Source organism: Psittacula echo (genome assembly GCF_963264785.1).
Source record: "Psittacula echo genome assembly, chromosome: 2".
NCBI lineage: Eukaryota > Metazoa > Chordata > Aves > Psittaciformes > Psittacidae > Psittacula > Psittacula echo.
In genome coordinates, this window is record NC_137737.1 from 42,606,659 (window position 1) to 42,631,386 (window position 24,728).

Sequence of the window (24,728 nt, forward strand, 5' to 3'; positions counted from 1 at the left end):
GTGATGCAGTGCTTGCTATTTGCAAGTAAAATGCCTACATAAACTGCATTAAACTTGAAATCTACAGTAGCTAAGCAACATTAACACAGTGATAGCTGACTTGAAACAAATGTGATGTTGTTTTCTTGAGGAATAACATGAGTGATGTAATGTATGATTCTACAATAAAAAAATTAGTGGTAACATAATTTTTGAAGTGCAGTGTTCATAACACCTTGCTAACAAGCTTAATGAACACCGAAATTCCATTATTAAGAAATTAAAATCTCACAATTATCTTGTTCTTATTCAGGAACTAGATCATCTAATCTAAATAATGGTGGATTTAATGTAAATAATTTTATTTAAAACAGAGAAAAGGAATAGAGTTGTAATTATAAAAGTTTATGAAATTCAAGAGGATAGTGAAAAACCTCAAAAAAGATAATCCTAGCTTTGTAAATAATTCCATGAGAATTAAATTAACCAATTTTAAGTTATTATTCAATATTGTTATTTGAAGAAATAGCACGTTCGGGAAAAAAAAAGTAAAATCTTGCTGAAAATAGAAATATTCCAGAATTCTGAATGAGCTGAACAGTCAGCATTCAAACTTCCTATTTTATTAAAATTATTGAGAGTTTTGATACATAGGTGAAAATACTAATTCTAATTATTAATTTAATTATTAGTAGAAAATAAGTATTTTGTTAGTGTTAATCACTGCATGTATTAAGGGCCAGTCAGATACAAGTTTGGAATATGTCTGTGTATGGAGGTGTGCACGTGCATGTGTCAGTCTAGAGGTGTATACAGCTGTTTGTAAAACAAATAATTTTTTTTATATGGATCAATGTTTTATTCTGTTTCCAATTACTTCAGGAAATGCTGTCTTGCAGTCTAAGATCTTGTAATAGTTTTTATAGGTTTATCTGGAAGATTCTCAGTCACACTTATTTCCTTCTCTTTGATGCCATCGAAAAGTCAGAGAGAAATTAGCCTGAACTACTATAATTACTTAGATATCTTCTTTCCAAAGTGCATAAATTCACACAAAAAGAGCACCTTGCTACTGCTTTTTCTAACAACTGGATAATGGAAATAGTACAGACTGCAGCACTGTTATTTATTCCTGTCAAATCCAGGCACTGACCAGGTCCCATGGACTTTCATATGTCGACTTCGCTCAAATGATCCGTAACTTGATCCTCCCCCATGGAGGGTAGATCTTCCTTGTTCGAGACTTTCCCTCTGGTCTCAGGGACCTGATATCAGTCAACACCAGAGTAAAGAATGCATCGAGTATCATAGAATCATTGAATCACATAATAGTTAGGGTTGGAAAGGACCTTAAGATCATCTAGTTCCAATCCCCTGCCATGGGCTGGAACACATCAGCCTAGACCATGTTTCCTAAGGCTCTGTCCAACCTGGCCTTGGGCACTGCCAGGGATGAAGCATTTACCACTTCTTTGGGCAACCCATTCCAGTGCCTCAACACCCTCACAAAGAACTTCTTCCTTACATCTAACCTGAATCTCCCCTATATAAGTTTAAACCCAATACCCCTTGCCCTATCACTACAGTCCCTGATGAAGAGTCCCTCTCCAGCATCCTTGTAGGCCTCATTCAGATACTGGAAGGCTGCTATGAGGTCTCCATGCAGCCTTCTCTTTTCTGTGGCATCCTTGCATTCAGCAACTGGCACGCCATTTCTCTAATTGCCTTTTTGTAGCTGATGGACTTGGCTTGGCTTTCCTAACCCTATCCCTGTGCTCCCAAATTTTGTCTTAATATTCCTTATCTTTTTTAATCGGACTTCCATCTTGTTCATTGTGTCTGCCTTTACTTGTTTCTAGATATCCTAATAGAGGACATTTTGGCCAGAAGTTATTGTAGAATTATTGCATTCTATTGCATGCAATTAATGCAGAAGTTTGTGATGTCATCATCTAGTAGGAACAGTTTGCTTCCTGCACATGTCCTACTGCAGTGAAGTCAGAGTGGTTATTTTGCTGCTGAGCAGATGAGGAAAAAAGGAACTTCTGATTTTCACAACATAGAGTTTGCCCCTTTCTCCCTGTAGGAAATCAGTATGACATTACAGATCTTATGCAAGGGGAAGATGATCCTTGAAGAAGATGATCTGACATATTTCAGTTTTGGCCACTCCCACTCATTCTGTCATAGATTTCATTGACTCACACCCACGTAGAAAGCACTAGGATGTGTGTGTTCAGGTGATCTGACCAGGATGATTTGTGAGTGACACAGAGAATAAAGGACTCCAGCTTGCAAGTCTTCATCATGTCTCTTAGGTTCTTGCCGATATAGTTGTTGGGCAGATCTTTTACACCATTTAGCAATCATTAGTTCTTTGCCTCAGAACCTTATTTATGTTAGCCTCCATAATCTTTAGGCAAGGTCATTATCTGATTTTACTTGTTTGGAATATATGCATCTTTATGCTTACAGTCTGTTTCCTTGGTAGGTTTGTAGGAAAAGGGAAGGTGTTATGGGATATGCTGTAACCTTGCAGCCATCCTCTTGTTGCCAGATTTAGAGGGTGTTCCACTCACTGGCTGGCTGCGCTGTGTTTTTGTGTGAGTGAAGACCTTCTGGTCTTGAAGTAAACAATACTTTCCTCAATTTTATTGCTGTGAACAAATGTTCTTCATTGAAATCATAGGCCATTCTTCTAAGACTCTATCTTCTGGTGCTTACATGCACATTTCCATTCATACTTCATTTACACTAGTCCTAATATTTCCTTTTACGAATGTCCACATCCTGCCTGTAAACCAACTAAGATGTCTAATTTACATGATACTGCTTCACCAGACTATATCAATCTTCATGTTATTATCTTGTAGCAGTCTCCAAAGATAGTACTGCAGCAGTGCAGAATGAGCTATGTAGATTAACTTCATGCAAGTGTGGGTGTAAATCACCCCATTTTGGAGCCAAGAAATGATGAATGCATTATTCTGCATTACAACTCAAAGGCATGGGCTAGTATCTCTCCACAGCCCTGTGCAATGCCAGACAGACATGTTGGTGTGCTCTGTGCAATCTCAGAAATCTCTAACATGACGCTGCATTGCCCCTGTAGATCTACCCAAGAAAGACTGCAGAATTTAATTTATTTCACACTTCCCTCAAGCAAAGTAAAACTTATAGGTACAATATTTCTTCTATTTTTTTTCCATTTTAGCCTATTCAATTTCATGCTACATACAATTAGATGAAATTTGACATATTTATTGGGAAGTCAAGACCTAAATCTGTTGATGATAGTCTAGTTCTCAATTAACCCATGTCAACCTAATGAGTGATCATGTAACTAAGAGAGGTGAATAATTTTTTGGCAACATGAGCAATAAAGGCAAATAGTAAATGAACTCATAAGGCTGAATTGTACTTTCAGTGTTGTGTGATGTGTTTTTAGCAGCCAGTGGTTTGTGTTGTGTATCTGAATCTGACAAGTGTTCACAGTTTTGCTTTTCTCTGAAGTGTGACCTACAAAAATAAGGCCTCAGAAGTGATAGGAATTATGGGAAGGAACAGTGATACTATCACCACCAGTGGCTCAGGGTGTCTGCATACCAACATGGAGAACTCAAATTAAGGGAATTTATTCTTTATTGTTGACTTAAACTTTGCATCAAAGAATAAAGGCTTCTAGGCCTGAATGCAACTTCCTTTCCCTAATTTAACAGAAAGGCTGAAGCGGGGAGTTTTGTTTAAAATAAGGATAGTTTAGATCCCCAATAATCAGTGGGGACAAATAGATCTCCGCTGACTGGGGAAGAAATGTGGGCCCCCAACTTAATCCCTTAGTCTGTAGTTAAGTGGAATAAATGGTGGCACAAGCTTTTTTTTTTGTTAATATTAAGCAAAGCACCTTCAGTTCTATCCTTCAGGGTGTTTTCCTTACTCCATGATCTGCAGGTAACATTGTCCAGCAAGATAGATTTCCTACTTCTTTCTCGTTTGTGAGTCTTCTGTAGAAAATAAAAGGTATAATGTCAAATACCTGAATCATTTTGGAAAGTAGCAAGTTTACTGTCAGTTGAAATGACGCTACTTTTTGCATTAAATATATGTAATATTTATTTTGCATTCATATGACAGTTTAATCTTTTACTTTAAGCTAGAAGATGTTTCTTCTGAGTAAGTCTCTGGTGTTCCCATTTAAACCAAAGCATCATCATACCGTGCTCTCAACAAAATGTCATTCCTTAATTTTTATTAAACATGAAGACCATTTCCTAAGGCATTTAATAATTCTTTTGTTATTAAGTGAAACCAAGTTGCACAAGCTATTGCCTAGTTTTGATCACAGAAAAGATACCATGCAATACTGAGATGAGATAGGAGCTCAAGTATTAGTGTAACTCAGTCATTCTATTTGACATCCCATCCATAAAAATACTTTATAGTGGATTATGCTTTAGAATTTCAATGAGCATCTGCTATTTTAAGGGGCTTTCTTGTCATAAAACATCATGGGGGATTATAGAATCCTTTAGCTGATTCAGCTTATTAATTCAAATAAGATCTATTTCGTTGCATGTTTATGATGTGCATCATTAAGACTGCTTGTATCCTAATAATATGTTTGAAGACCAGCATTGCATAAGACAATGTAATATGGTATCTTATTTCTGAGCCATCTGTTACACGGGTGGCTGGAAGACGTAGTTATCCGCCATCCTCCAGGAGCCCGTGGGAAGTGATGGACTAAACTCTTTCCATATCCTACTGGGCAGACAGCAGCAGGACCATTCTCATCAGCACTGGCACTCATTCAGTTGTCGAGGTGCAGACACAAAAGACTGAATGGCCACATACGCTGCAGGCTTGGAGGTCAGGGCCTGCTGGGCAGCACATTCTGAGCAGGGAGGGGAGCAGATGTTGCTGCTATGGTGTGGTAGTACAGCTATTGCATGCCTCCTTTCAGTTTCAAAGAGAAGAACTCTTTTATCAGCTCTCTAAACCAGCCTCTCTCACATGCATTTGAAGTTGGAAAAAGTTAATCATTAAATAGGTTGTCTGTAAGAGGGTTTTTGAGGATATCTGAGTGTCACAGAAACACTCTTCTCTGATAGATTGATTCTGAGCAATCTCTTCCCTTTTCCCACTTTGTAAGTGTTCTCTTGATAATCCTAAACAGTAACAGCTGATTTCATGAGCATAACATCTGTGTGTCAGTACAGCCATAGCCCTCAGGTAAACTGCCCCTACTCCAGTGTTATGTTTGGGAGATAACACGGGCTCATTCACTTCCTGCCACTAGCTCCTACAGGTGCATAATTTACTTCTTGCCTATATCAGTGATACATTTATTACTCTCCTGTCTTGTTCTGCTACTTGGGTTATTGATTAAAATAAAAAGCGAAACTCCACGTGTCCGCTGCTCCAGGGGAGACATGAATGAAGTTAATGTTACATGTCTGAGATGAGGAGCCCTCATGGCTTCTTACTGCCTAAACACTTGTACAGGCATACAAACTGAACTATAACCTATCCTTGGAGTGAAGAGTGTCCTTGGAAATTAGACTAATCTGGATCATAGAATCATAGAATAGTTAAGGTTGGAAAGGACCTTAGGATCATCTAGTTCCAACCCCCCTGCCATGGGCAGGGACACCTCACACTAAACCATGCCACCCAATGCTCTGTCCAGCCTGGCCTTGAACACTGCCAGGGATGGAGTATTCACAACCTCCCTGGGCAACCCATTCCAGTGCCTCACCACCCTTACACTAAAGAACTTCTTCCTCATATCCAATCTAAACTTCCCCGTGTAAGTTTTAACCCATTACCCCTTGTCCTGTCACTACAGTCCCTAATGAATAGTCCCTCCCCAGCATCCTTATAGGCTTCCTTCAGATACTGGAAGGCTGCTATGAGGTCTCCACGCAGCCTTCTCTTCTCCAGGCTGAGCAGCCCCAATTTCTCAGCCTGTCTCCATATGGGAGGTGCACCAGTCCCCTGATCATCCTCGTGGCCCTCCTCTGGACTTGTTCCAACAGTTCCATGTCCTTTTTATGTTGAGGACACCAGAACTGCACACAATACTCCAAGTGAGGTCTCACAATAGCAGAGTAGAGGGGCAGGATCACCTCCTTCGACCTGCTGGTCACACTTCTCGTGATGCAGCCCAGGATACGGTTGGCTTTCTGGGCTGCGAGCGCACACTGAAGCCGGCTCATGTTAAATTTCTCATCGACCAACACCCCCAGGTCCTTCTCTGCAGGGCTGCTCTGAATCTCTTCTCTACCCAACCTGTAGCTGTGCCTGGGATTGCTCCAACCCAGGTGCAGGACCTTGCACTTGGCATGGTTAAACTTCCTAAGGTTGGCATCAGCCCACCTCACAAGTGTGTCAAGGTCCCTCTGGATGGCATCCCTTCCCTCCAGCGTATCAACTGAACCACACAGCTTGGTGTTATCGGCAAACTTGCTGAGAGCGCACTCAATCCCACTGTCCATGTCACCGACAAAGATGTTGAACAAGACCAGTCCCAACACCAATCCCTGAGAGACAGCACTCATTACTGGTCTCCAGCTGGGCATCAAGCCATTGACCACAACTCTTTGTGTGCGGCCATCCAGCCAGTTCTTTATCCACCGAGTGGTCCACCCATCAAATTGATGTCTCTCCAATTTAGAAACAAGGATGTCGTGTGGGACAGTGTTGAAGGCTTTGCGAAATCCAGGTAGATGACATCAACTGCTCTGCCCCTGTCCATCAGTTCCGTAGCCCCATCATAGAAGGCCACCAAATTGGTCGGGCAGGATTTCCCCTTAGTGAATCCATGCTGGCTGTCACCAAGCACCTCCTTGTTTTTCATGTGCCTTAGCATGCCTTCCAGGAGAATCTGCTCCAAGATTTTGCCAGGCACAGAGGTGAGACTGACTGGTCTGTAATTCCCTGGGTCATCCATTTTCCCCTTCTTGAAAATGGGGGTTATATTTCCCTTTTTCCAGTCATCGGGAACTTCACCTGAGTGCCATGATTTTTCAAATATGATGGCCAGTGGCTTAGCAACTTTATTCACCAGCTCCTTCAGGACCTGCGGATGGATTTCATCAGGTCCTGTGGACTTGTGCACATTCAGGTTCTTAAGATGGTCTCGAACCAGATCGTCTCCTACAGTGGGTCTAAGGTCTTCATTCTTACAATCCCTACGTCTGCCTTCCAAGACTTGGGTGGTGCGGTCAGAGCCTTTGCCAGTGAAGACTGAGGCAAAGAAGTCATTAAGAACCTCAGCCTTCTCCAAATCCTGGGTAGCCAGTTCTCCTGATAGCTTCCAGAGAGGGCCCATGTTGTCCCTAGTCTATATTTCGTTTGCAATGTGCCCATAGAATCCCTTCCTGTTACCTTTCGCATCCCTAGCCAAGTTCAATTTTAGCTGTGCCTTGGCTTTCCTAACCTGGTCCCTAGCTTCTCGGACAACATCCCTGTATTCTTCCCAGGCCGCCTGTCCTTGCTTCCACCTTTTATAAGCCTCTTTTTTCCTTTGAATTTTCCTGAGCAGCTCCTTATCCATCCAAGGAGGTCTCCTGGCCCTCCTGCTGCACTTCCTTCTAGTTGGGATGCAACACTCCTGAGCTTGGAGCAGGTGATCCTTGAATAACAACCAGCAGTCTTGGGCCCCCCTGCCCTCTAGGGCTGTATCCCATGGAACCTTACTAAGCAGGTTCCTGAAGAGGCCAAAGTCTGCTCTCTTGAAGTCCAGGGCAGTGAGCTTGCTGCACAGTCTTCTCACTGCCCTGAGGATCTCGAATTCAACCATGTCATGATCACTGCAACCAAGGCTGCCCTGGAGCATCACATTTCCCACCAGCCCTTCCCTGTTGGTGAGCACGAGGTCAAGCATGGCACCTCTCCTTGTCGGCTCCTCTATTACTTGCAGAAGGAAGTTGTCTTCCACACAATCGAGGAACCTCCTGGATTGCTTGTGCCAGGCTGTACCATCCCTCCAACAAATATCAGGGTGGCTGAAGTTCCCCATGAGAACAAGGGCCTGTGAGCGTGAGGCTGTTCCTATCTGTCTATAGAGTGCTTCATCCACAGAGTCCTCTTGATCAGGTGGTCTGTAACAGATCCCCACAGTAATGTCCCCCATTGCTGTTCTCCCTTTAAGCCTGACCCACAAACTCTCTGTCAACTGCTCACCTGTCCCCAGACGGAGTGCCATACTCTCCAGCCTATCCCTAACATAAATAGCAACTCCCCCTCCCCATTTGCTGGGCCTGTCTTTTCTAAAGAGCCTGTAACCTTCCATTCCAACACTCCAGTCGTAGGAGCCATCCCACCATGTTTCTCTGATGTCTATTACATCATACCCCCTTAGTCATGCACACATCTCTAATTCTTCTTGTTTGTTCCCCATGCTACGGGCGTTTGTATAGAGGCATCTAAGCCGAGCTCCAAATGAAGCCAGCTCATTGGCTGGAGTGGCTGGAATATTTCTACATTGCTCTGAGCATTTATTGTAGGTGCTGGCAACTGACTGGGTGTGTTGGGATGAAACGATGCCCCCCTCCCCCAACACATCTAGTTTAAAGCTTCCTTGACCAGTCTGGCAAGCCTCCTACCCCACTCTTCCCCTTTGTTGTCAGACCAGCCCCACCAGCCCCCAGTAGACCTGGCCTACTAAATTGAGGCCCATGTTCTAGATACCCAAACCGCTGACTATGGCACCACCATTCTAACCATTTATTAATCTGGCCAATCCTCCTAGCCTTTTTAAGGTCCTCCGCTTTATCCTGGACAATTGACAAAAAGACTATCTGAATACTGGTAGATACTGGGAGGGTTTAGGTATATATTCTCTCTATATGTTCTTTTTCAAGTGGATCAGCAGATTTATTTATTGAGCTTGTATTTACAGGACAGTGCTATGGATTTTATTAATTTTGCTGTTTCTTTCTGGCTTAGAGATTAAGAGGTATGAAGTCTAATAACGTGCTTTTCTGTTGTATAAGGCAGTTAACTCCTTTTGGAAACTCCTTCTTCACTCATACAAACACGAGTGAATGACACATACAGAGAGGTCTTTCAGGGTTAGAGGTCTTTGAACCCATTAATATTAGCCATCATTCATGTTTATGACACTTCTCACAATGAATTCAAGATAGAACAACTGTGATGTTTGCACTATACATTAATATAGTACTTTCATAAAGTCCTATCCTTTGGAAGAGGGATTATTTTTGAAGAGATCAAAAGGCTTAATTGTTTCATATTATAGCCTGCAGAGGACTGAAGGCAGCCCTGGTATCTATGGGAGCGCTTTGCGGAGGATAACTGCTATTGCACTATGTGATACAGGCAAAAATAATGGAGGGGTAGCAGTCCCTAGGGCATCCTTCTCTTGGTAAATCTATAGCTGTCCTTGGCCTTGCTGAACGATTAAAGAAAGTCATTCTTGTATTCTTCAGCTATAACTTCAGTTGTTTTAAAGATAAAACCATTGCAACACACCGTGGACGCAGCATTTGTTACCAGGCTTTTCTCAGCCTAGTAGGAATTCAAAGATATTGCAGTCTTCAGGAGGAAAAAAAGCAACCCAAGCAACCAAACAGAAAACCCACCAAAAACACTCACCAGCTTTTCTGCTGCTTTTTAACCTTACTGAATGCCTTTCCTTGGTTCCTTAAAAGGAGTGAAAATGTTGTAGAGGCCAACCTGAGACTATTTATTTCATTTTTAGAAAGTATGTACATCATTCTTTAGTTATTAGAAAGCATGTGCACCATTCTTCTCCACCTTTTCCAGGTGTCTGAAGAGGGAGATCAAACAAGTGAGGCCCCTATAATCTGTAGTCACTTTTGTAAATCTTGGCCATTGTACATCATATAGATCTGAGCAATGAACTGGGAATGTAAATGTAGCTCTAAATGATTAAGAAATATTTTTTACATTGCAGCTGAGGGAAGTAAATAGTGCAAACACTATACTTCATCTTCTTCAATTCTGTTTCTTTGATTCTTGCATATTCCTGGAAAGTATCTTGCTTTATCAAATATGCCATAGGAAGCACCTGCATATGCAAAGGCAAATTAAAATCTATAGCCTGACAGTGTGATACATCCCAGCTGACATTTGTTCCTGCAAAACCTTGATGTCTTTAGCCACAGGGAATACTTTTTCAATATAGTTTTAGTTTGCTGCAATTGACAGACTGTGAATTATTTTCTGAAGCGACTCTGTATCATAAACAAAGCATGCCTTCTGTTGGCTGTTACAGAATGAATACCTGTATGAAGGTGTTGATGCAAGAGTTATAGAATATGAGGACAACAGGCCCCTCTTGGATATGTTCCTGCAGAAACCAATGGGTTTATTGTCCCTGCTGGATGAGGAAAGTCGATTCCCGCAAGCAACAGATCAGACACTTGTAGGTAAGTTCATGGTTTATGTCGTAGTTCTGCAGGATGTCTCCCTGCCAGATTTCTGTTTGATGTGTCCAGTTTAGGCGATATGCTAATTATGTTTTTAGCAGGCCCACATTCCATTTTCACAGTATGTTTGTGAGAAGCATGCATTCATGAATAGATGTGTCTTTGAAGTAGATAGAGAAACACCCAGAGTACAAATGAACCTAGGCTGCTGACCCAGGTTTTTAGTTCTTCTGCCTTTAAGAATTCTTAGCTTCAAGGCGTGAAAGATAAAGGTCAAACTGAGTTAAAACTCTAGGTTCATATGCCAAGACCACTGTTTTCAATGTTGAGTCATGTTCAGCTCTGAGACTTTTGATGACCTGGATCCGAACAAGAATTTTAGTACTTTTAAGGGTAGTGACTGCAAACCTGCCTCATTGTGTTTCAGCAAATTATGTTTTCTGGTTTTTTAATTCAGAAATTAAAACTCCTGAATATGTTTTAATTCAGATCCTGAATATTTCAATGCTGCTGAGTAATTGCAGTTACAGTTGATGTAGTTGTTTCAGTGGGGTTTCTGTGCACATAAATCCTTGTTTTACTCATTTTTGAATCTGCAAAGTGTCAGATGAGAGTTTTAACCAGCACTCAATCACAAAACCTAATAACAATAGCCTAGTAGCAATGCCCATACTAAAACAATTATATGAGCTTGTTATCCTTCTATCCTCATACATTTTAGTCTAGAGTACAGATTAATCAGTTGGTAAATGTTTCCTTACAATTCCCCAAGGAATCCTTCGGAAGAATTACTACATTATTTCAATTGGTACAAAGGAAGTAACTGATCCAAGAGCTCCCATATTCTCTACCCAGTACCTTTTGTTACAAGACTATTATGATACCTTTGTGTTTAAAAACATCAGACACTGCTTTGTGCCTCCACGTTGTCTGAGAAGTCAGGCAATATCCTTAGAGAGATACAGCTTTAGAAGACAATTATTGTGCCGTAACTCCAGTAAGATATGTGTTTCCTTTCAGAAAAATTTGAAGATAATTTGAAGTCAAAATATTTTTGGAGACCCAAAAGAGTAGATCTAACCTTTGGAATTTATCATTATGCAGGAAAGGTAAGATACCTAATGATATTAGTTGGAGATTGTGAAACGGTAGAGCTGTTAGGAAATAGATGTCAGCTGGATTGGTTCTCAGCCTTCATCTATTCAGACCCGACATGGAAATGTTGGCGGTGTCTTACACATTAAAAGTAAATCGAAAAGTTATTTTCCCTCATTAAAAAAAAAAAAAAAAGTAATAGCAGGAGTGTATTTTTCTTAAATGTCACCAGGTAAATGACTGTATTATAGAAGAACCAAAACATAACCATTATGCAACTCAATTGATCTTCCCTCAACTTTTCCCACTGCTTCAAATCAGGATCCAGCTCCATTCTTTCTACTACCCCGTCATCCTTACTTAGTTTTGTACTTTGTAATCAGCCAGATAGATAGCTCAGGCCCTGCTTTCTGCTTAATTTCATGAGGAGCATCTTGCCCTCCTGTACAAGGTGACTTGCTGCACATGCTTTTCAGACTCAGGGAGTTGCTGTTGTTCTGCAGCAAGATGCCACAGGTTGCCTAAACCTTGCCTTGTGAAAGCAAGATGTCCCACCTCCTCTTGAGCTCTTTCAAAGGGTATAGAGTGAGCTTTGCTGTCTCCTAGGAAACAGTGCTGGAGCAGCTGGCCTAGAAAGAGGCAACATACTGCCCATCAGCTGACGGAAGATAACTTGCTGTTTGTGTAAGACAGCCAGCTACAAAAGGTCTGCAGTAGCTCCTCTGAACTTCATCTCCAGCTGAATTACACATAACCAGTATCGCATACTTACTGCTGAGGAGTGGAGAGCCAGCTCTCCCTGTACTAGTCCTGATACAGGAAGATTCCACCTGTGCCCGATCAGACCTTTCCAGTGTTCAACAAGGTTTTTCATTAGGGAGTTTCTCCTACTGTCTAGCTTGTATCTCCATTTCTGTGATGTAAGTTCATTACTCCTAATCCTGTTTACTGTGGAGCTGGAGAGCCATTTGTTTTCTCTTCCTTTACAAACTTTGTTGTTTTGTGAGGTTTTTCCTAAATTAAATATGTCAGTATCTTCTACCCTTCTTTGCAAGCCAGGTTTTCTTGTGGATCCTTTACAGCATCATTGAGATAAAGCCCTAAAGGTACATTTTGAGTGAGGTGCACCATTCCTGAAATTTTTAGAGATTTCCAGTTTCAACATGCAGTTTGTGATTTTGCAGACTGCCTGTAAAATTAATACAGAGATCTCTAGGAAAAGTGGCAGGTCCTAAGTCCAGTACAGCATGGTTTGAATGGGACAGAAAAATTGCACACAGTCACATGGCTAATCCTGTGTGGTATGATTGAAATCAAGTGCATTGCTAATTGTGCATTTATATATGTACTGGTGTAAAGGAGGACTACAGTACACTTGTCCTAGTGATAAATCCACACTGGCTAAAACTAATATCAAGGTATCTTCATTAGGGAAAATAAATGTCTCAAGCTACTTCAAAATGCTGTATTTGTTTTTAGTGATCTGCATCATAACAGTTCTCAGTATTGAAAAGTTAGAACTTACAGTGATCAAAAGGAAGACTGTAAGCAAGAGAAAGCCTGATGGCCAAAAAACTATTTGTGTGTCTTGATTTATTCAGAGATTATGAAAATATTTAAAGAACATTAAATATTCAAATACTATTAAAAGCCATATTCCATTAAGCATGCTTAGTGCTTAAATTTGCAATTACTTTTCAAAAGCCCAGAAGATGCATAAATGCACTTTTTAAACAGGTTCTATATAATGCAAGCGGATTCCTAGCCAAAAACAGAGATACTCTGCCAGCTGATATTGTGCTGCTACTGCGATCGTCTGAAAACAATCTGACACGACAGCTGGTAACCCATCCTCTTACAAAAACAGGTATTGCTATTGGAGTAATCTTTTTATTCTTCTCTAACCTTCATGATGACCACCATTAGGTTTCATATGACCACTTGTTGATGACATTATACACTTTGTGGCTTAACTTTCCAACCCTAGAATCTATACAGAATGGAGCCCCAGCCATCTCAAGCTGCAGGGGAGGGATTGGTCTGGTCAAGTGCCAAGGAAGTGGTAGAGGCTTCTTTCAGGGTCCTCTCTTCAGGGTAGGGAAGCAAGACAGGGAATCGAGTGCATCCCTTGAGTTGAGGACTGGACAGAAAGGATCAGGTAAGTCACTGGCCATTTTTGTGCAGGGCATGTATAAATTGCCTGGTTTTCTCTAAAGCAGTAGAGAACCAAGGTTGGTGCTCCTAATATCTGCTTCAGAGAGTGAAGAGACACTCCTCTGTTTCCCCAGTGTTTTAGGCCTTTACAATAGTTTAACTGATGCAGTCCTAGTAGTGAGCAATTCCTCAAGGAGTTCATAAATTGGGGTGCAGGAATATGACTGGCTCTGCAGAAATTTCTTCTAAGTTGCACCTAAATCGAACCAGGCCTTTGCACAGTGTCCTACCTGCCATTTTAGGATGATGGGTAAGTCTCCTTACAACCAGTTTGATGTTCTTTTGTATTACTCCCTGTGTGATGGCACAGATGCCATACAATAAGTACCTTACAACATTACTTTCTTGTGCAACTACATGGGAGATGTACTTGCAGCAGAACAGAAAAGCTGAATTGGAAAAGCCTAATGCAAATTTCTCTAAAATGTTATTGTAGCTTACAGAATCTGAGGTTTAGGCAAGGCTCCTGTTCTTCACAAAAGGAGCTTTGCTGGAGGAATGAAGATTTGGTCTTGAAGGTCTACTTAAAGTCAGTGTTCCTGGGAAAACACTAAACTTAATGTCCTTGCCTGAACTTTTTCACTTATTGATATCTGCTAGGATACTAAACTGTCATTTCTGTAGAGATAACGTCAGGTCTCAAATGGTCCCAAGAACTGATTTCAAGTCTTATGTAATGTTTTAGTCTTCTTATTAGGTATCGTGAAGCACTGTGTGTAGCCTTTCAAAACTGACCCAAACCATCCAGGTATAAGAAATTAAAAGTTAGATTTCTGATCTAACTTACTCATCTAGAATCAGTGGAAATTTAGAGGTTCACCCAGAGTCCAACCCATCTCGTCCACCTCAGGGATTTTTCTTAGGATGGGATAAATCTCTGGAGGTGCCTCTCTCTACTGAATGCAACAGAGATCCTGTAGACACCTCAGATAGCTAAAGTTAGCTGAAGTTAGGCGTGAATAATCCTCTCTTTTCTTCCCACCCTGAGATATTCAGCTAAGCCCAAGGAAAGTTTAGCACGTGATATCATTATATAATATATGACACATTAGCTCAGCATGCTGTATATTTGCAGCTGTTTATCCAACTCTTATCCAACTTTTAGTGATGGTAGCTGAGCACAGAGAGATTACAGAAGACAGTGAGATTCCAAGGGTGTTGTGTTATTAGCAGAAGCAGTAGCAGCATGCAGCAATGGCTGGGGTTTATCAACATAGAATGACATGATGGAAAGCTCAGCAAAATTTTCATTATTCCTTTAGACCAGTGTCTGTGTAAGCCACTCCAATGCACCTAGTCCTCTAAGTCATCATAATAAAGGTGTTACTTGATTAAGAATTCCAAGGTTAGAGTCATAAGACTAGGTCCATGCTAATAAACCAAACAGGGCCAGTGAAACAATCCCGCAGGATTGCCCATTCTGACTATTTGATAGCATGCCTTCCTGGGACAGTTTTGGATCATGTCAGCTAGCAGTCTCCCAGAAACACACAGGCACACTTCAAGAGAAGACACAGGCCAGTAATGGTTTCCAACAAGTTCTGTGGAAAGATAGAACCTTATTTTTACCAGGAGGTTAAAGGAGTAGTTAAGTATAGAGTTTAGCTGTATAGACTTGAGTTCTGATATGTCACTCGCCCTCGGGGTCAGAGAAGGGTGCTAGCACTTACTGTTGCTTTTAACTAATATATATGTAGCCTTAGAACTAGAATAGTACAGTAATGTCATTAGGGTAAAACCACATGGATGCTCCAAGATGTATCTTTCTTACATTCTGCAGCAGTCTGTTTATTTATTCTTTTACTGTAGTAGGTGACATAAGTGCTGAAGGAGAAAAATTCAGCCCATGTTCAATCTTCATGCAACTTCTTCAGAGCTTGTTCCACCCCAGGGGTGACGGGGGAAATGAGGACATACTCCAGAAAACTCAACGGCCTTTATAATCATATGGTTACACTGGGGGCATGAATAAGGTGGTCCAGCATAGATTTTTGTTTAGCTGAGATGTAAGCATTTTGGTTGCTTGCTTCCTTTCATTTTCCCATAGGTAACCTGGCACACACGAAAAGCAAAACTACAATCAGTTACCAAATGTGGACCCCTCAGAAATCAATCAGTCGTACAAAGGTAAGAAAATGGATTTTGTGATTCTGCATTAAATCTTACTTTAAACTAGAAAGGCAATACTGTGATTGGTACTAAAAGTAAGTGAGTAACCGCTTCCTTGATTTTTCTCTCTCCCCTATTTTCTTTTCTGTTTAGCTGGATATCTTTGTGTTGTGCAATTCATATTCCTTCCGTGAGGTAAAAAACTAACATTTCCCTTCTTTCTGGCTATAGTTTTGTGACAACTTCAAGTGAAAAAATATTATTTCTCAGCTGTATTGTAGCAAAATGAAAAAGTAAAACATTGGTGTGGAGTATAGCCAAGTTCCTTAGAGAACTACCAAAATAATAGGGATGTTGAAATAACAGACGAAACCTCAGACACTGTCAGGTTATTTGTGACAGTTATTTAGATGCTCTGTTATCGAATTGTGTCCTCTGTGTGTGAACATTTGTGTATTGTGTAGCAAAGTAATGTAATGTACTGGTGTAACTGATTTGTGCTAGTCATCATGCTGTAACTTTTTCTGTTTAGAATACTTCTTTTTTCAATTAATTGTGTTTTGTGAGGGCTGCTTCATTGTGGCATTGGAAAAGGCCCTACAGACTCCACAGAGATAAAAAGTGACATTTTCTTTCTTCATCTTTATAGAACGAAGCAGGAGATACCGGACATCATCCAAGAGAGACAACCAGCATGAAAACACAGACGGTCGCTTCTTATTTCAGAGTAAGATACCAGATCTTTTAATAAGTTTTTCAAGAGTAGAATCGATGTTTATTCTTTCACCTTTTGAAGTGCACCTGTTGACTTAGAGTCAACAGTGACCCATTTAGCATTTGTGAAGTTCATATATGGCACAGTGGTCTGTGCAGTGCAAGTATCTAGAGATTGTGATGTTTCATCTTTAATTGTACTTGATTACACAGCCACATTTCTGTCATGATGATGTGTGATGATTGATACTAATCTCCCACTTGATTGTTTTTCTACCAAGGGAGATAAAGGGAGGTTAGACATTAGTGGTATAGCATTTTTTTAGGAGTTTAAGAAGCAAGAGGGGAAAGTTAAATTGAAACAGGAGCTCCGAAGAAAGATCTTCATGGTCATTGCTCAGAGGCTGTCCTGAGTCCATCCTTGAGATTCCTTCAGAAATGCTCTTGACTTTCCCAAGCACTGGATGTGCTGCTGGTCCTGCAGTAGAAAGTAGTGTGAAGAGCACTTTCTTCCAGTGGTGCAGTTAGGCTCAGCTCTGAATTTCCAACTCTTACTTAATTATCTCTCCCATGAAAAACATAAAGATGGCTGAGGTGATGTTCATGACCTGTAAGAGTTCATTTACATTTGTGACAGAGAACAGGAAGCATCAAGACCTCTGATTAGTAGGTACAGTTACACAGCTTTGTGGACTGCAAAGAATAATTTTAGCCCAGGTAGTATCATGGTGGCCCAAAGCTGCATGGTATTTTAAAGTTCTAGATGGAAAAATTTATTGAATCTCACTCAAACCTAATGTCTGTGATTCAGTGCATGACCAGCACATCTCGCGTCAGAGGCTGCAAATGAGTTAATTATATTTACACTTTTCTGTTATTATTTTCTGTAGTGGAAATCCCTGCTCACATCATGCTAGCTAATGCTCTTAAATGAATATTCTGCTTCAGTCCCACTGGTTTACTCATACAAAGAAAACTGTGGGTGGTTGAGAAAAGCATCTACCACCTCATACTGAGCAGGAAAAAAAAATCCATTAGTGTGTCCCACTTGTTTGTGCTCAATTGGCATACTAGCAATGGAGCTAATTAAGCACTTTGCTGCATGATGTGGCATCTGTCCAGAATGAAATTGCACATTTTAATAGGAAACATATGGCTATTGACGTCCTAGACTAGTTTCATGTATCCAGCCTACTGCTGAACAGCATTACCTCCTGTCTGCCTCTTTCTGTTGAGTCAGGTTGAATCTTGAGGAATGAGCCTCTTCATTTGTGTTTTAATAAGATCCTCCCATGAAGCAGTTTTACAAAACACCAGTCAAAGTTATTTACAGCCAGATTCACCTCAGTAGGCATAGGGAGCTACAAACTACATCCTCTCTACCTGCCTGCTACCCTGGTGAGGTGGAAAAAGTGCAACTTTGGAATTGTGGTTTTGTGTAATTCTAGTTTTGCCCTCCTCAAAAGTTTCCTCTTGGGAGGGCAGCTATAGTACAATTAACAGGACGTGCTAGATTAGAGCAGTTTAAGCAGCCCCTCTACTGGGGTGGCCTTAGTTTCCTCCAGTCTAACAAAGGGATGGCAGTATATATTGGCTTACTGCTCTTCCGCTTCCCACGCGTAGACTGATGATTTACTCTCTGAGTGAATAAGGATCTTCAAATAGGTGACTACAGGAAAAAGAAATGGGCTGTAATTACCTAACAAGGCTCCAAAAGAAACAAATCACCATAAGGAGAGTTTTTATCATATGTTAGGCATTATGGCAGCCTGTGAGAATGTTCTGGGGCGCTTGGTACATCCTTTTGGAATCAGTGTTTCACTCAAGTAGTTTATGCTAGTAACTTAGAGATCTTACCAAAGCTAGAATTGTTGATGGGTCATTTACTTCATCTACCCTTAAAGTACTAGGTCACTGTAATTTAAATGGGTTTGGTCATGATTCTAATCATATGAAATGAAATTTCAGCTACAAATTGACCTTTGTATAAGTTTTGTAACTGGTGGCAGATATCTTGTTGCTTTCTTGCAGTATTCTCTGATGGATTTGTTGTCCAAAATGGTTGTCGGCCAGCCTCATTTTGTCAGGTGCATCAAGCCAAACAATGATCGGCAGGCAAACAAGTTTGATAAAGAAAAAGTGTTGGTCCAGCTGCGTTACACAGGAATTCTGGAGACAGCAAGAATTCGAAGACAGGGTTACTCACACCGTATACTGTTTGCTAACTTCATAAAACGGTAACGTTGATGCAAAGAAGCCTTTTCCTTTCCTATTGTTGCTGCCCAGTGTTTGCTAAGCATCAGCAGTATCTTTGGCATGGTCTTTAAAGAAAAAACACAAAGTCATTTTCTGTGATAAAGAAAATTGCAAACTGAGTGACAAAGAATAGTTCAGGCACAAGATTAGTGAACTCTTTTGGACTGGTAGGGGAAGATGATGCTCTCAGGATGATTGTTTCAGGCCCCCTGCACATTTGAGTAAAAATTGTCTTACTTATAATCTGCAAGTTTTCCTCCAAGGCTTGAGGTTCAGAAGTGTAATGCTTCAAATTAAAACTGAGAATTTGGAGCATTAGCATCCAAGGGGCACTGCAGTTTTTCTAGCTCCTGACATTCAGCACTGTGCAGAGTGGATAATTTCGTATTGCTCATCTAGAACTAAGAAGTTTCCTAAGTGCATAGTTTTGTTTAAAATACTATTTCTAAGTATTAGTCACTTGTTAAGAAGAAAAGTAATGAACTCACTATGATTTTATAAGTCCTTTAACTCTCATCTTCTTCCACCCTAAAAAATTAATCCTGACCATTTAATCTATACTTTTCTCTCACAAGTAAAGACCCTGAGTATTTGCCTCAATCAGAACTGAGATTTGTGGAATGGACGTCAAAACTGGGAAAAAGCAAGCAGCACCCTTTCAAACAGAAGCACTTAGTAGTAGTGCCCTAGAAATAAAGAGCTAGCAGCAGAGTGCCGCTGCAGGCATACAAGGAGACAGAGGAAGGTCAAAGTGATATCTTTATAAGCACTGTTTCTGGAAAGAATAATCCTGGGATTGTTACTGTTTCAGAAGAGTGCTGCACGGGAAAAGGCAGTTATCCCTGGACCAGGATGTCTGTGGCTTTTGGTCACTCCTTTTTATTAAAAAAATTTACTGTTCAGGTAAAAGAGGGGAACGCTGTGAATATAACAGGGTAGATCTCCAGAGAGTATGCAGCAGCCTCAGCAGCACTGAGGCACTGAGGATATGGCCTGCAGATAAAAAGGGATTTTTATTAAGTATCTATCTCCTTGTCCTTTTTTGTTTTCCTTTAATAGTTGAGAGTTACAGGTAGACCTGAGATAATGGCAAAATTATTTTGTTTGAATAAAAATAAGCCAATTGATTGTGTAGTAAAAAAAAAAAAAAAAAGTAGGAGCTATAAGAATTGGTGATAATGCAGGAATCAACATTGTCTCTTCTTTTAGTATTCCATGAGAAAAATTTTACCATTGTGTAAAGCTGGTACAACTCAAGCTTTGTGTATGAAGGCTGAATAACAAGAAAAAAACCAGAATGTACTGTCACAAAGCACAGATAATTCATGTAATTTTCTTGAATGAAAAATGCCAAGATAGGTGCTGTTCATTTTGTTAATGAACATTTGGGAAAGTCCTGGAACACTCAAGAACTTTCCTACCCAGCAGCTGAGTTGATTCAGTTATGGGTAATTTTTATTCTTGAATCTCTTTGCCTAGTCAGAATTAATTCTGAATTATGAGTTTGCCAGGTTAAATGTTTATATATGAAGTGGCATAATGGCACATATTGGCATAATGGCATGTTCCAAAAGGATCTGCAAAACTAAATCCAAAGAGGTAACAAGAGCTGGGATGCATCTCACCTCTTGTTAACTATCTCAAAGGTAGATGGTCTAGCACATGATATAACCTATGAAATCTCCATTATGTTTGTAGATATGAATGAGATAATTTATGCAGAAAAGCTTTTAAAATATTTTCATTTTGCCACTGAAATCGTTTTCACAGAATGCTGAGAGCCAGCGCAGCATAGAACTGGTGCACTGTACTTGGGCTGCACACTTTTTAAACGCCTTCTGATGTTGATACAGAATTAATCAACCCTCCAGGGTGTGCAATATGTCATTCATCCAGTTTTGACTGAGTTTCTCAGTACTGCATATAAATCACAGCAATTTATTTCATGTGCTGTTTTGGGTTTTTTCAGTGTTCTTTCATGTGACTGTTTTATTATTTAAATAAATGGTTTAAATGTATTTGCAACTATTGCTCACTATTAATGGAATAAAGAGTCATATATTTGTCTTTAGGTATTACCTCATCTGTTACAAAACAAATGATGATCCTCCAGTCAGTCCAGAAACCTGTGCTGCCATCTTGGAAAAAGCCCGCCTTGACAACTGGGTTCTTGGAAAAACTAAAGTAATTTTCTAATATACTGTATTGACATTATTGCAGTCTGTCATTCTTAACTTATTAAGCAATTTGGTTTCTTACCGATTCAGTTGGAGTTGCTCTTGGTCTCTGTTGGTTTAAAAAAAAATTACCTTTGCTGGGTGCTGTTCCCTCATATCTGGCTAAGATCCTGGCCTGTAAAGTGTTAAAGTTCTGATGAGCTTTAGTGAGGCCACTGTTGTCACAGTATGTGACAACAGCACTGCTTGCATTTTCTTTAAAAAAATGAGGTAACAAGGATCCAAATGTGCTTAGTCCAAACTTTCTTAAGGCAAAGAAGTTATGCTTCTTCCATGGAGCAATCAGACCCACAGAGGGAGAGGAAGAGATTTTGGCTTTCCAGCCTGAGGCCTCTGAGGCAAACTGTGCTGAGCACTGGGGGAAGAGATAGCAGAATGATCCCATGTATGTGAAGTGAGATAAGACTTTATTGTAAGAGAAGCACGTGTCTGTTTCCATACTTGCTTTTGGTTCTAGGTCACTAGTCTTCCCAGTGTGCCAGAGAGGGACACCCACCCACCCCTCACTGACAGATCTCAGGAGGTCTGCCAGAAAAGAAGCATCAGACAAGTACTGTACCAAGTCTCTTTATTTGCTAATGCAACAGAAGTTCCCAGGAAGGATATGGACAGAGACATGGATCCTAAACTATTTGAAATCGTCTCAGTGTAGAAGAAACAACTGTCCTCCTTCTCAGACATCTTCCTTGATAGGTCGGACAGAAGCCATAAAGTTACCTCCTCCCCAGCCTTTATTTCCGTCTGCTGTCTTAGTGAGATAATGGAGAACATGCAGCCAAAGGAAGCATATCTTGAAATGCAAGATCTATAGCTTACGTTTACTTTGACTAGGTTTAACCTTTATCTGTGCCAGTGAGTGACCATAGATCAGGTGAATTCTTCAAAATAAGCATAAATATTGTCTTAATTGCACAAAGGTTTTCTACACATTTTATTTTATCCTAATATATAGCAGGGATGTGTTTGTGTCCATTGTGCTGGACTAGTTTTTCAGGGATTGTATGAGCTTCATGCTTGATAAAAGCAATTTAGTAAATAAACAATGCCTTAGATTCAAAATTGGAAAGCAGAGAAGTTCAGATTTGGATCATGTTTATGTAGCATACATCAGATTTGTGTGGTTAGCAAAACTGCCAGCCTCATAGTTTTGAAAACAGATTTATAGTTACAGACTGAAGTTTGCAATGGAACTTTAAAACACCTTCCCATGAAAGCATGAATAAGCAGGGGCTGACAAAAGATGTTGAAAGCAAGAGTAAGGTAAACTAATACCCCAAGTAATGAAAATGCTGTCTTTAACAAGAGTGATCCTTTAGGTACCACACACAGCTGAAGAGTCTGTTCATGATTTGAAACCAACTTGTAACTCTTGTTGATGTTTAATGGATTGAGTGAATACAGGGCCTGGAAAGGTAACTAAAACTGTTGCTTGTCTGCCTACTCTTTAAGGTATTCCTCAAATACTATCACGTGGAGCAGCTAAATTTAATGCGGAAGGAGACAGTTGACATGATTATTTTGATTCAAGCTTGTGTCAGAGGGTGGCTGGGTTCAAGGAGATATAAAAAGATAAAGGAGCAAAGGGAACAAAGTGCTATTAAAATACAGTCAGGTAACTACTTTAAAACATTTAACATTTTGCTTAAAGCTTGTGCACATGTACAGTTGATAGATGGATGTGTGTGCTAGATGTGGATTTTGCCATTTTTCTGATGCTATATTTGACAAAATATCTTATACTTGGTGATGTCTTTCTTATGAAGAAAAATTTCTTTTAACCAGGTTATGACAAACTCTTTGTTGAAGTTACATTTATCAATGTTATATTTAAAAGACAACTTTAACAATGGAAGGACGTGATTGCACAGATGATACCGTTATTAATAGCATTCTGACATGCTCTGACAGGGTTGTGGTAATATAATAATGAAAATAAAATGTATTAACTGTCCTAGATAGTAAGACCAATTACGCTGTTGATGGAGACATCAACTGAAATTTTTAATACATCTCAAACATCATAATAACTTTTTTGGTGGGTAAACATAGTTTTCATGTAGATTTACTGCTTGTTCTCGTTTGCCATTTATTTTTGAAAGGTAAAGCCTGCAAAATATTTATGAATATTTTAATGGAGGTCTCTTGCAGACTTTTTTTATGTTTGCAGCTTTTTGTGTACCTAATGGGTTATTTAATTTTTGACATTTCTTTTCAGCTTACAGGGGTTTTGTTGCTCGTAAAGAATACAAAAATGCAAAACGTAATAAAAAAGTGGAAGAGTATATTACTAGGCTTCAAGCAAGTAAGAATTGTTTGCTTTCTTGGCTTTTAATGCGCTTTTCATGCATAATATGTTGATCCAAATTCTTTGCTATTGCTTAGCCGCTCTGAATGGCCTGTGCTCATTTACACATTCTAAGGTATAATTTATCTATTATATATTTATATACAGTGGTTGCAACTAGTCAGTGTATTCTGTTACCTGTACCTCAGAGTGGCTTAAAGGTACTTTCCACAGCTGTGACTGGTTAAATGCCATAGCAAGCCTTTTCACTCCTAGTCTGATGTCCTGAAGTATTGCCTGGTATTGTTGAAGCTTCATATGACACTGTCTGCATATAATCTGTGTATGCATGCTATCCTATTAGAAATATGTTTTGTTATGTACCAGTAACAATTATGTTTGAGTAGACAACAATCTGTAATTTCACCCATGTCTCTGATTCTTTTTTGTCATTGCTCAATCCAACCTAGCAAAATACTCTTTCTCTTCTGCAGCAATAATTACCTTAATAAAATAATCAGATGTATGCTATGTGACATCCCTTTTCCCTCCCTGTGTTTCTGTCTCCCTGATCCCTGCAGAGATGCTCTGAAATCAGCAGGAGTACATCTAGAGGGGCACTGGTCTAAAAACAGCTGGCACATATCTGCACAATACTTTAGTAATTACAAAGGTGGCAACCGCAAATATAAGCTAATGCTGCCAGTACCAAGGCTATCTAGATTAAAACTACCTCAAATATGCCTTCATGAGTATATACTGACACCAGTGCTGATTTTAATCGTTGCCGGATATATCTGTTAATTGCACTGAGCCTATGTTAGCATTAACTGAAGAGCACTTCACTGCAGTTGGTAGAACTTCATCAGTGTAGAAAACAACCTAAAACCAGAATAAAATCCAGTAATGTGCGAAAGATAATTACACATCTGAAAGCTGTCAGTTATACTAGGATATTTAACAAATGCAAAAGTAGGAATTTACCACTTTGCTCTGTTTGTTGATCTCTCCAGTGCTTCTTGTCCACCTTCTCTGTCCTCTGTGCAGTTTCATTTCAACTTTTTTCAGTGCATGAGAAGGCAGAACAAAATGGATATCCATTTTCTTAGCTTGCTGTTTCTCCCACCCCATTTATTTCTAAAGCAATACAGAACTCTTCCAGTTTGAAAACAAAGCTTCAACGGGTAGTATCTCATCACATAGTTCTCAGGAAACTTCAAAAGTGAACCAGAATAAGTCTAAAAAGACCAAACATAGCTTATATTGGCATGTTTGTTGACAATATAAACTGATTTATTTCAAAACAACTCATGTTGAGTTGCTTTTATATGAAAATGGAATGAGGGCTGTCTCAGAAGTCCAAGAAGCTAATATTCCAAGTGATTTGCAATTAGTGCTTTTCTAAGGCCCTGTCAGACTGCA

The 24,728-nt window shown here is 39.9% G+C and overlaps 1 protein-coding gene across 1 annotated transcript in view; it reads left to right on the forward strand.

The window, feature by feature from the left end:
- Positions 1-24,728, forward strand: part of LOC308216919 (myosin-IIIa-like) — a gene marked incomplete at both ends in the record, with an annotated part of 58,067 nt that overhangs the window by 14,541 nt on the left and 18,798 nt on the right. Inside the window, 10 exons of the mRNA XM_080609623.1 lie at positions 10,244-10,397; positions 11,418-11,506; positions 13,230-13,359; positions 13,480-13,650; positions 15,754-15,833; positions 16,465-16,542; positions 18,561-18,766; positions 20,858-20,969; positions 22,472-22,634; positions 23,238-23,324. Coding sequence (XP_080465749.1) covers positions 10,244-10,397; positions 11,418-11,506; positions 13,230-13,359; positions 13,480-13,650; positions 15,754-15,833; positions 16,465-16,542; positions 18,561-18,766; positions 20,858-20,969; positions 22,472-22,634; positions 23,238-23,324 — 1,270 coding nt within the window. The remainder of the gene's footprint in view (positions 1-10,243; positions 10,398-11,417; positions 11,507-13,229; positions 13,360-13,479; positions 13,651-15,753; positions 15,834-16,464; positions 16,543-18,560; positions 18,767-20,857; positions 20,970-22,471; positions 22,635-23,237; positions 23,325-24,728) is intronic.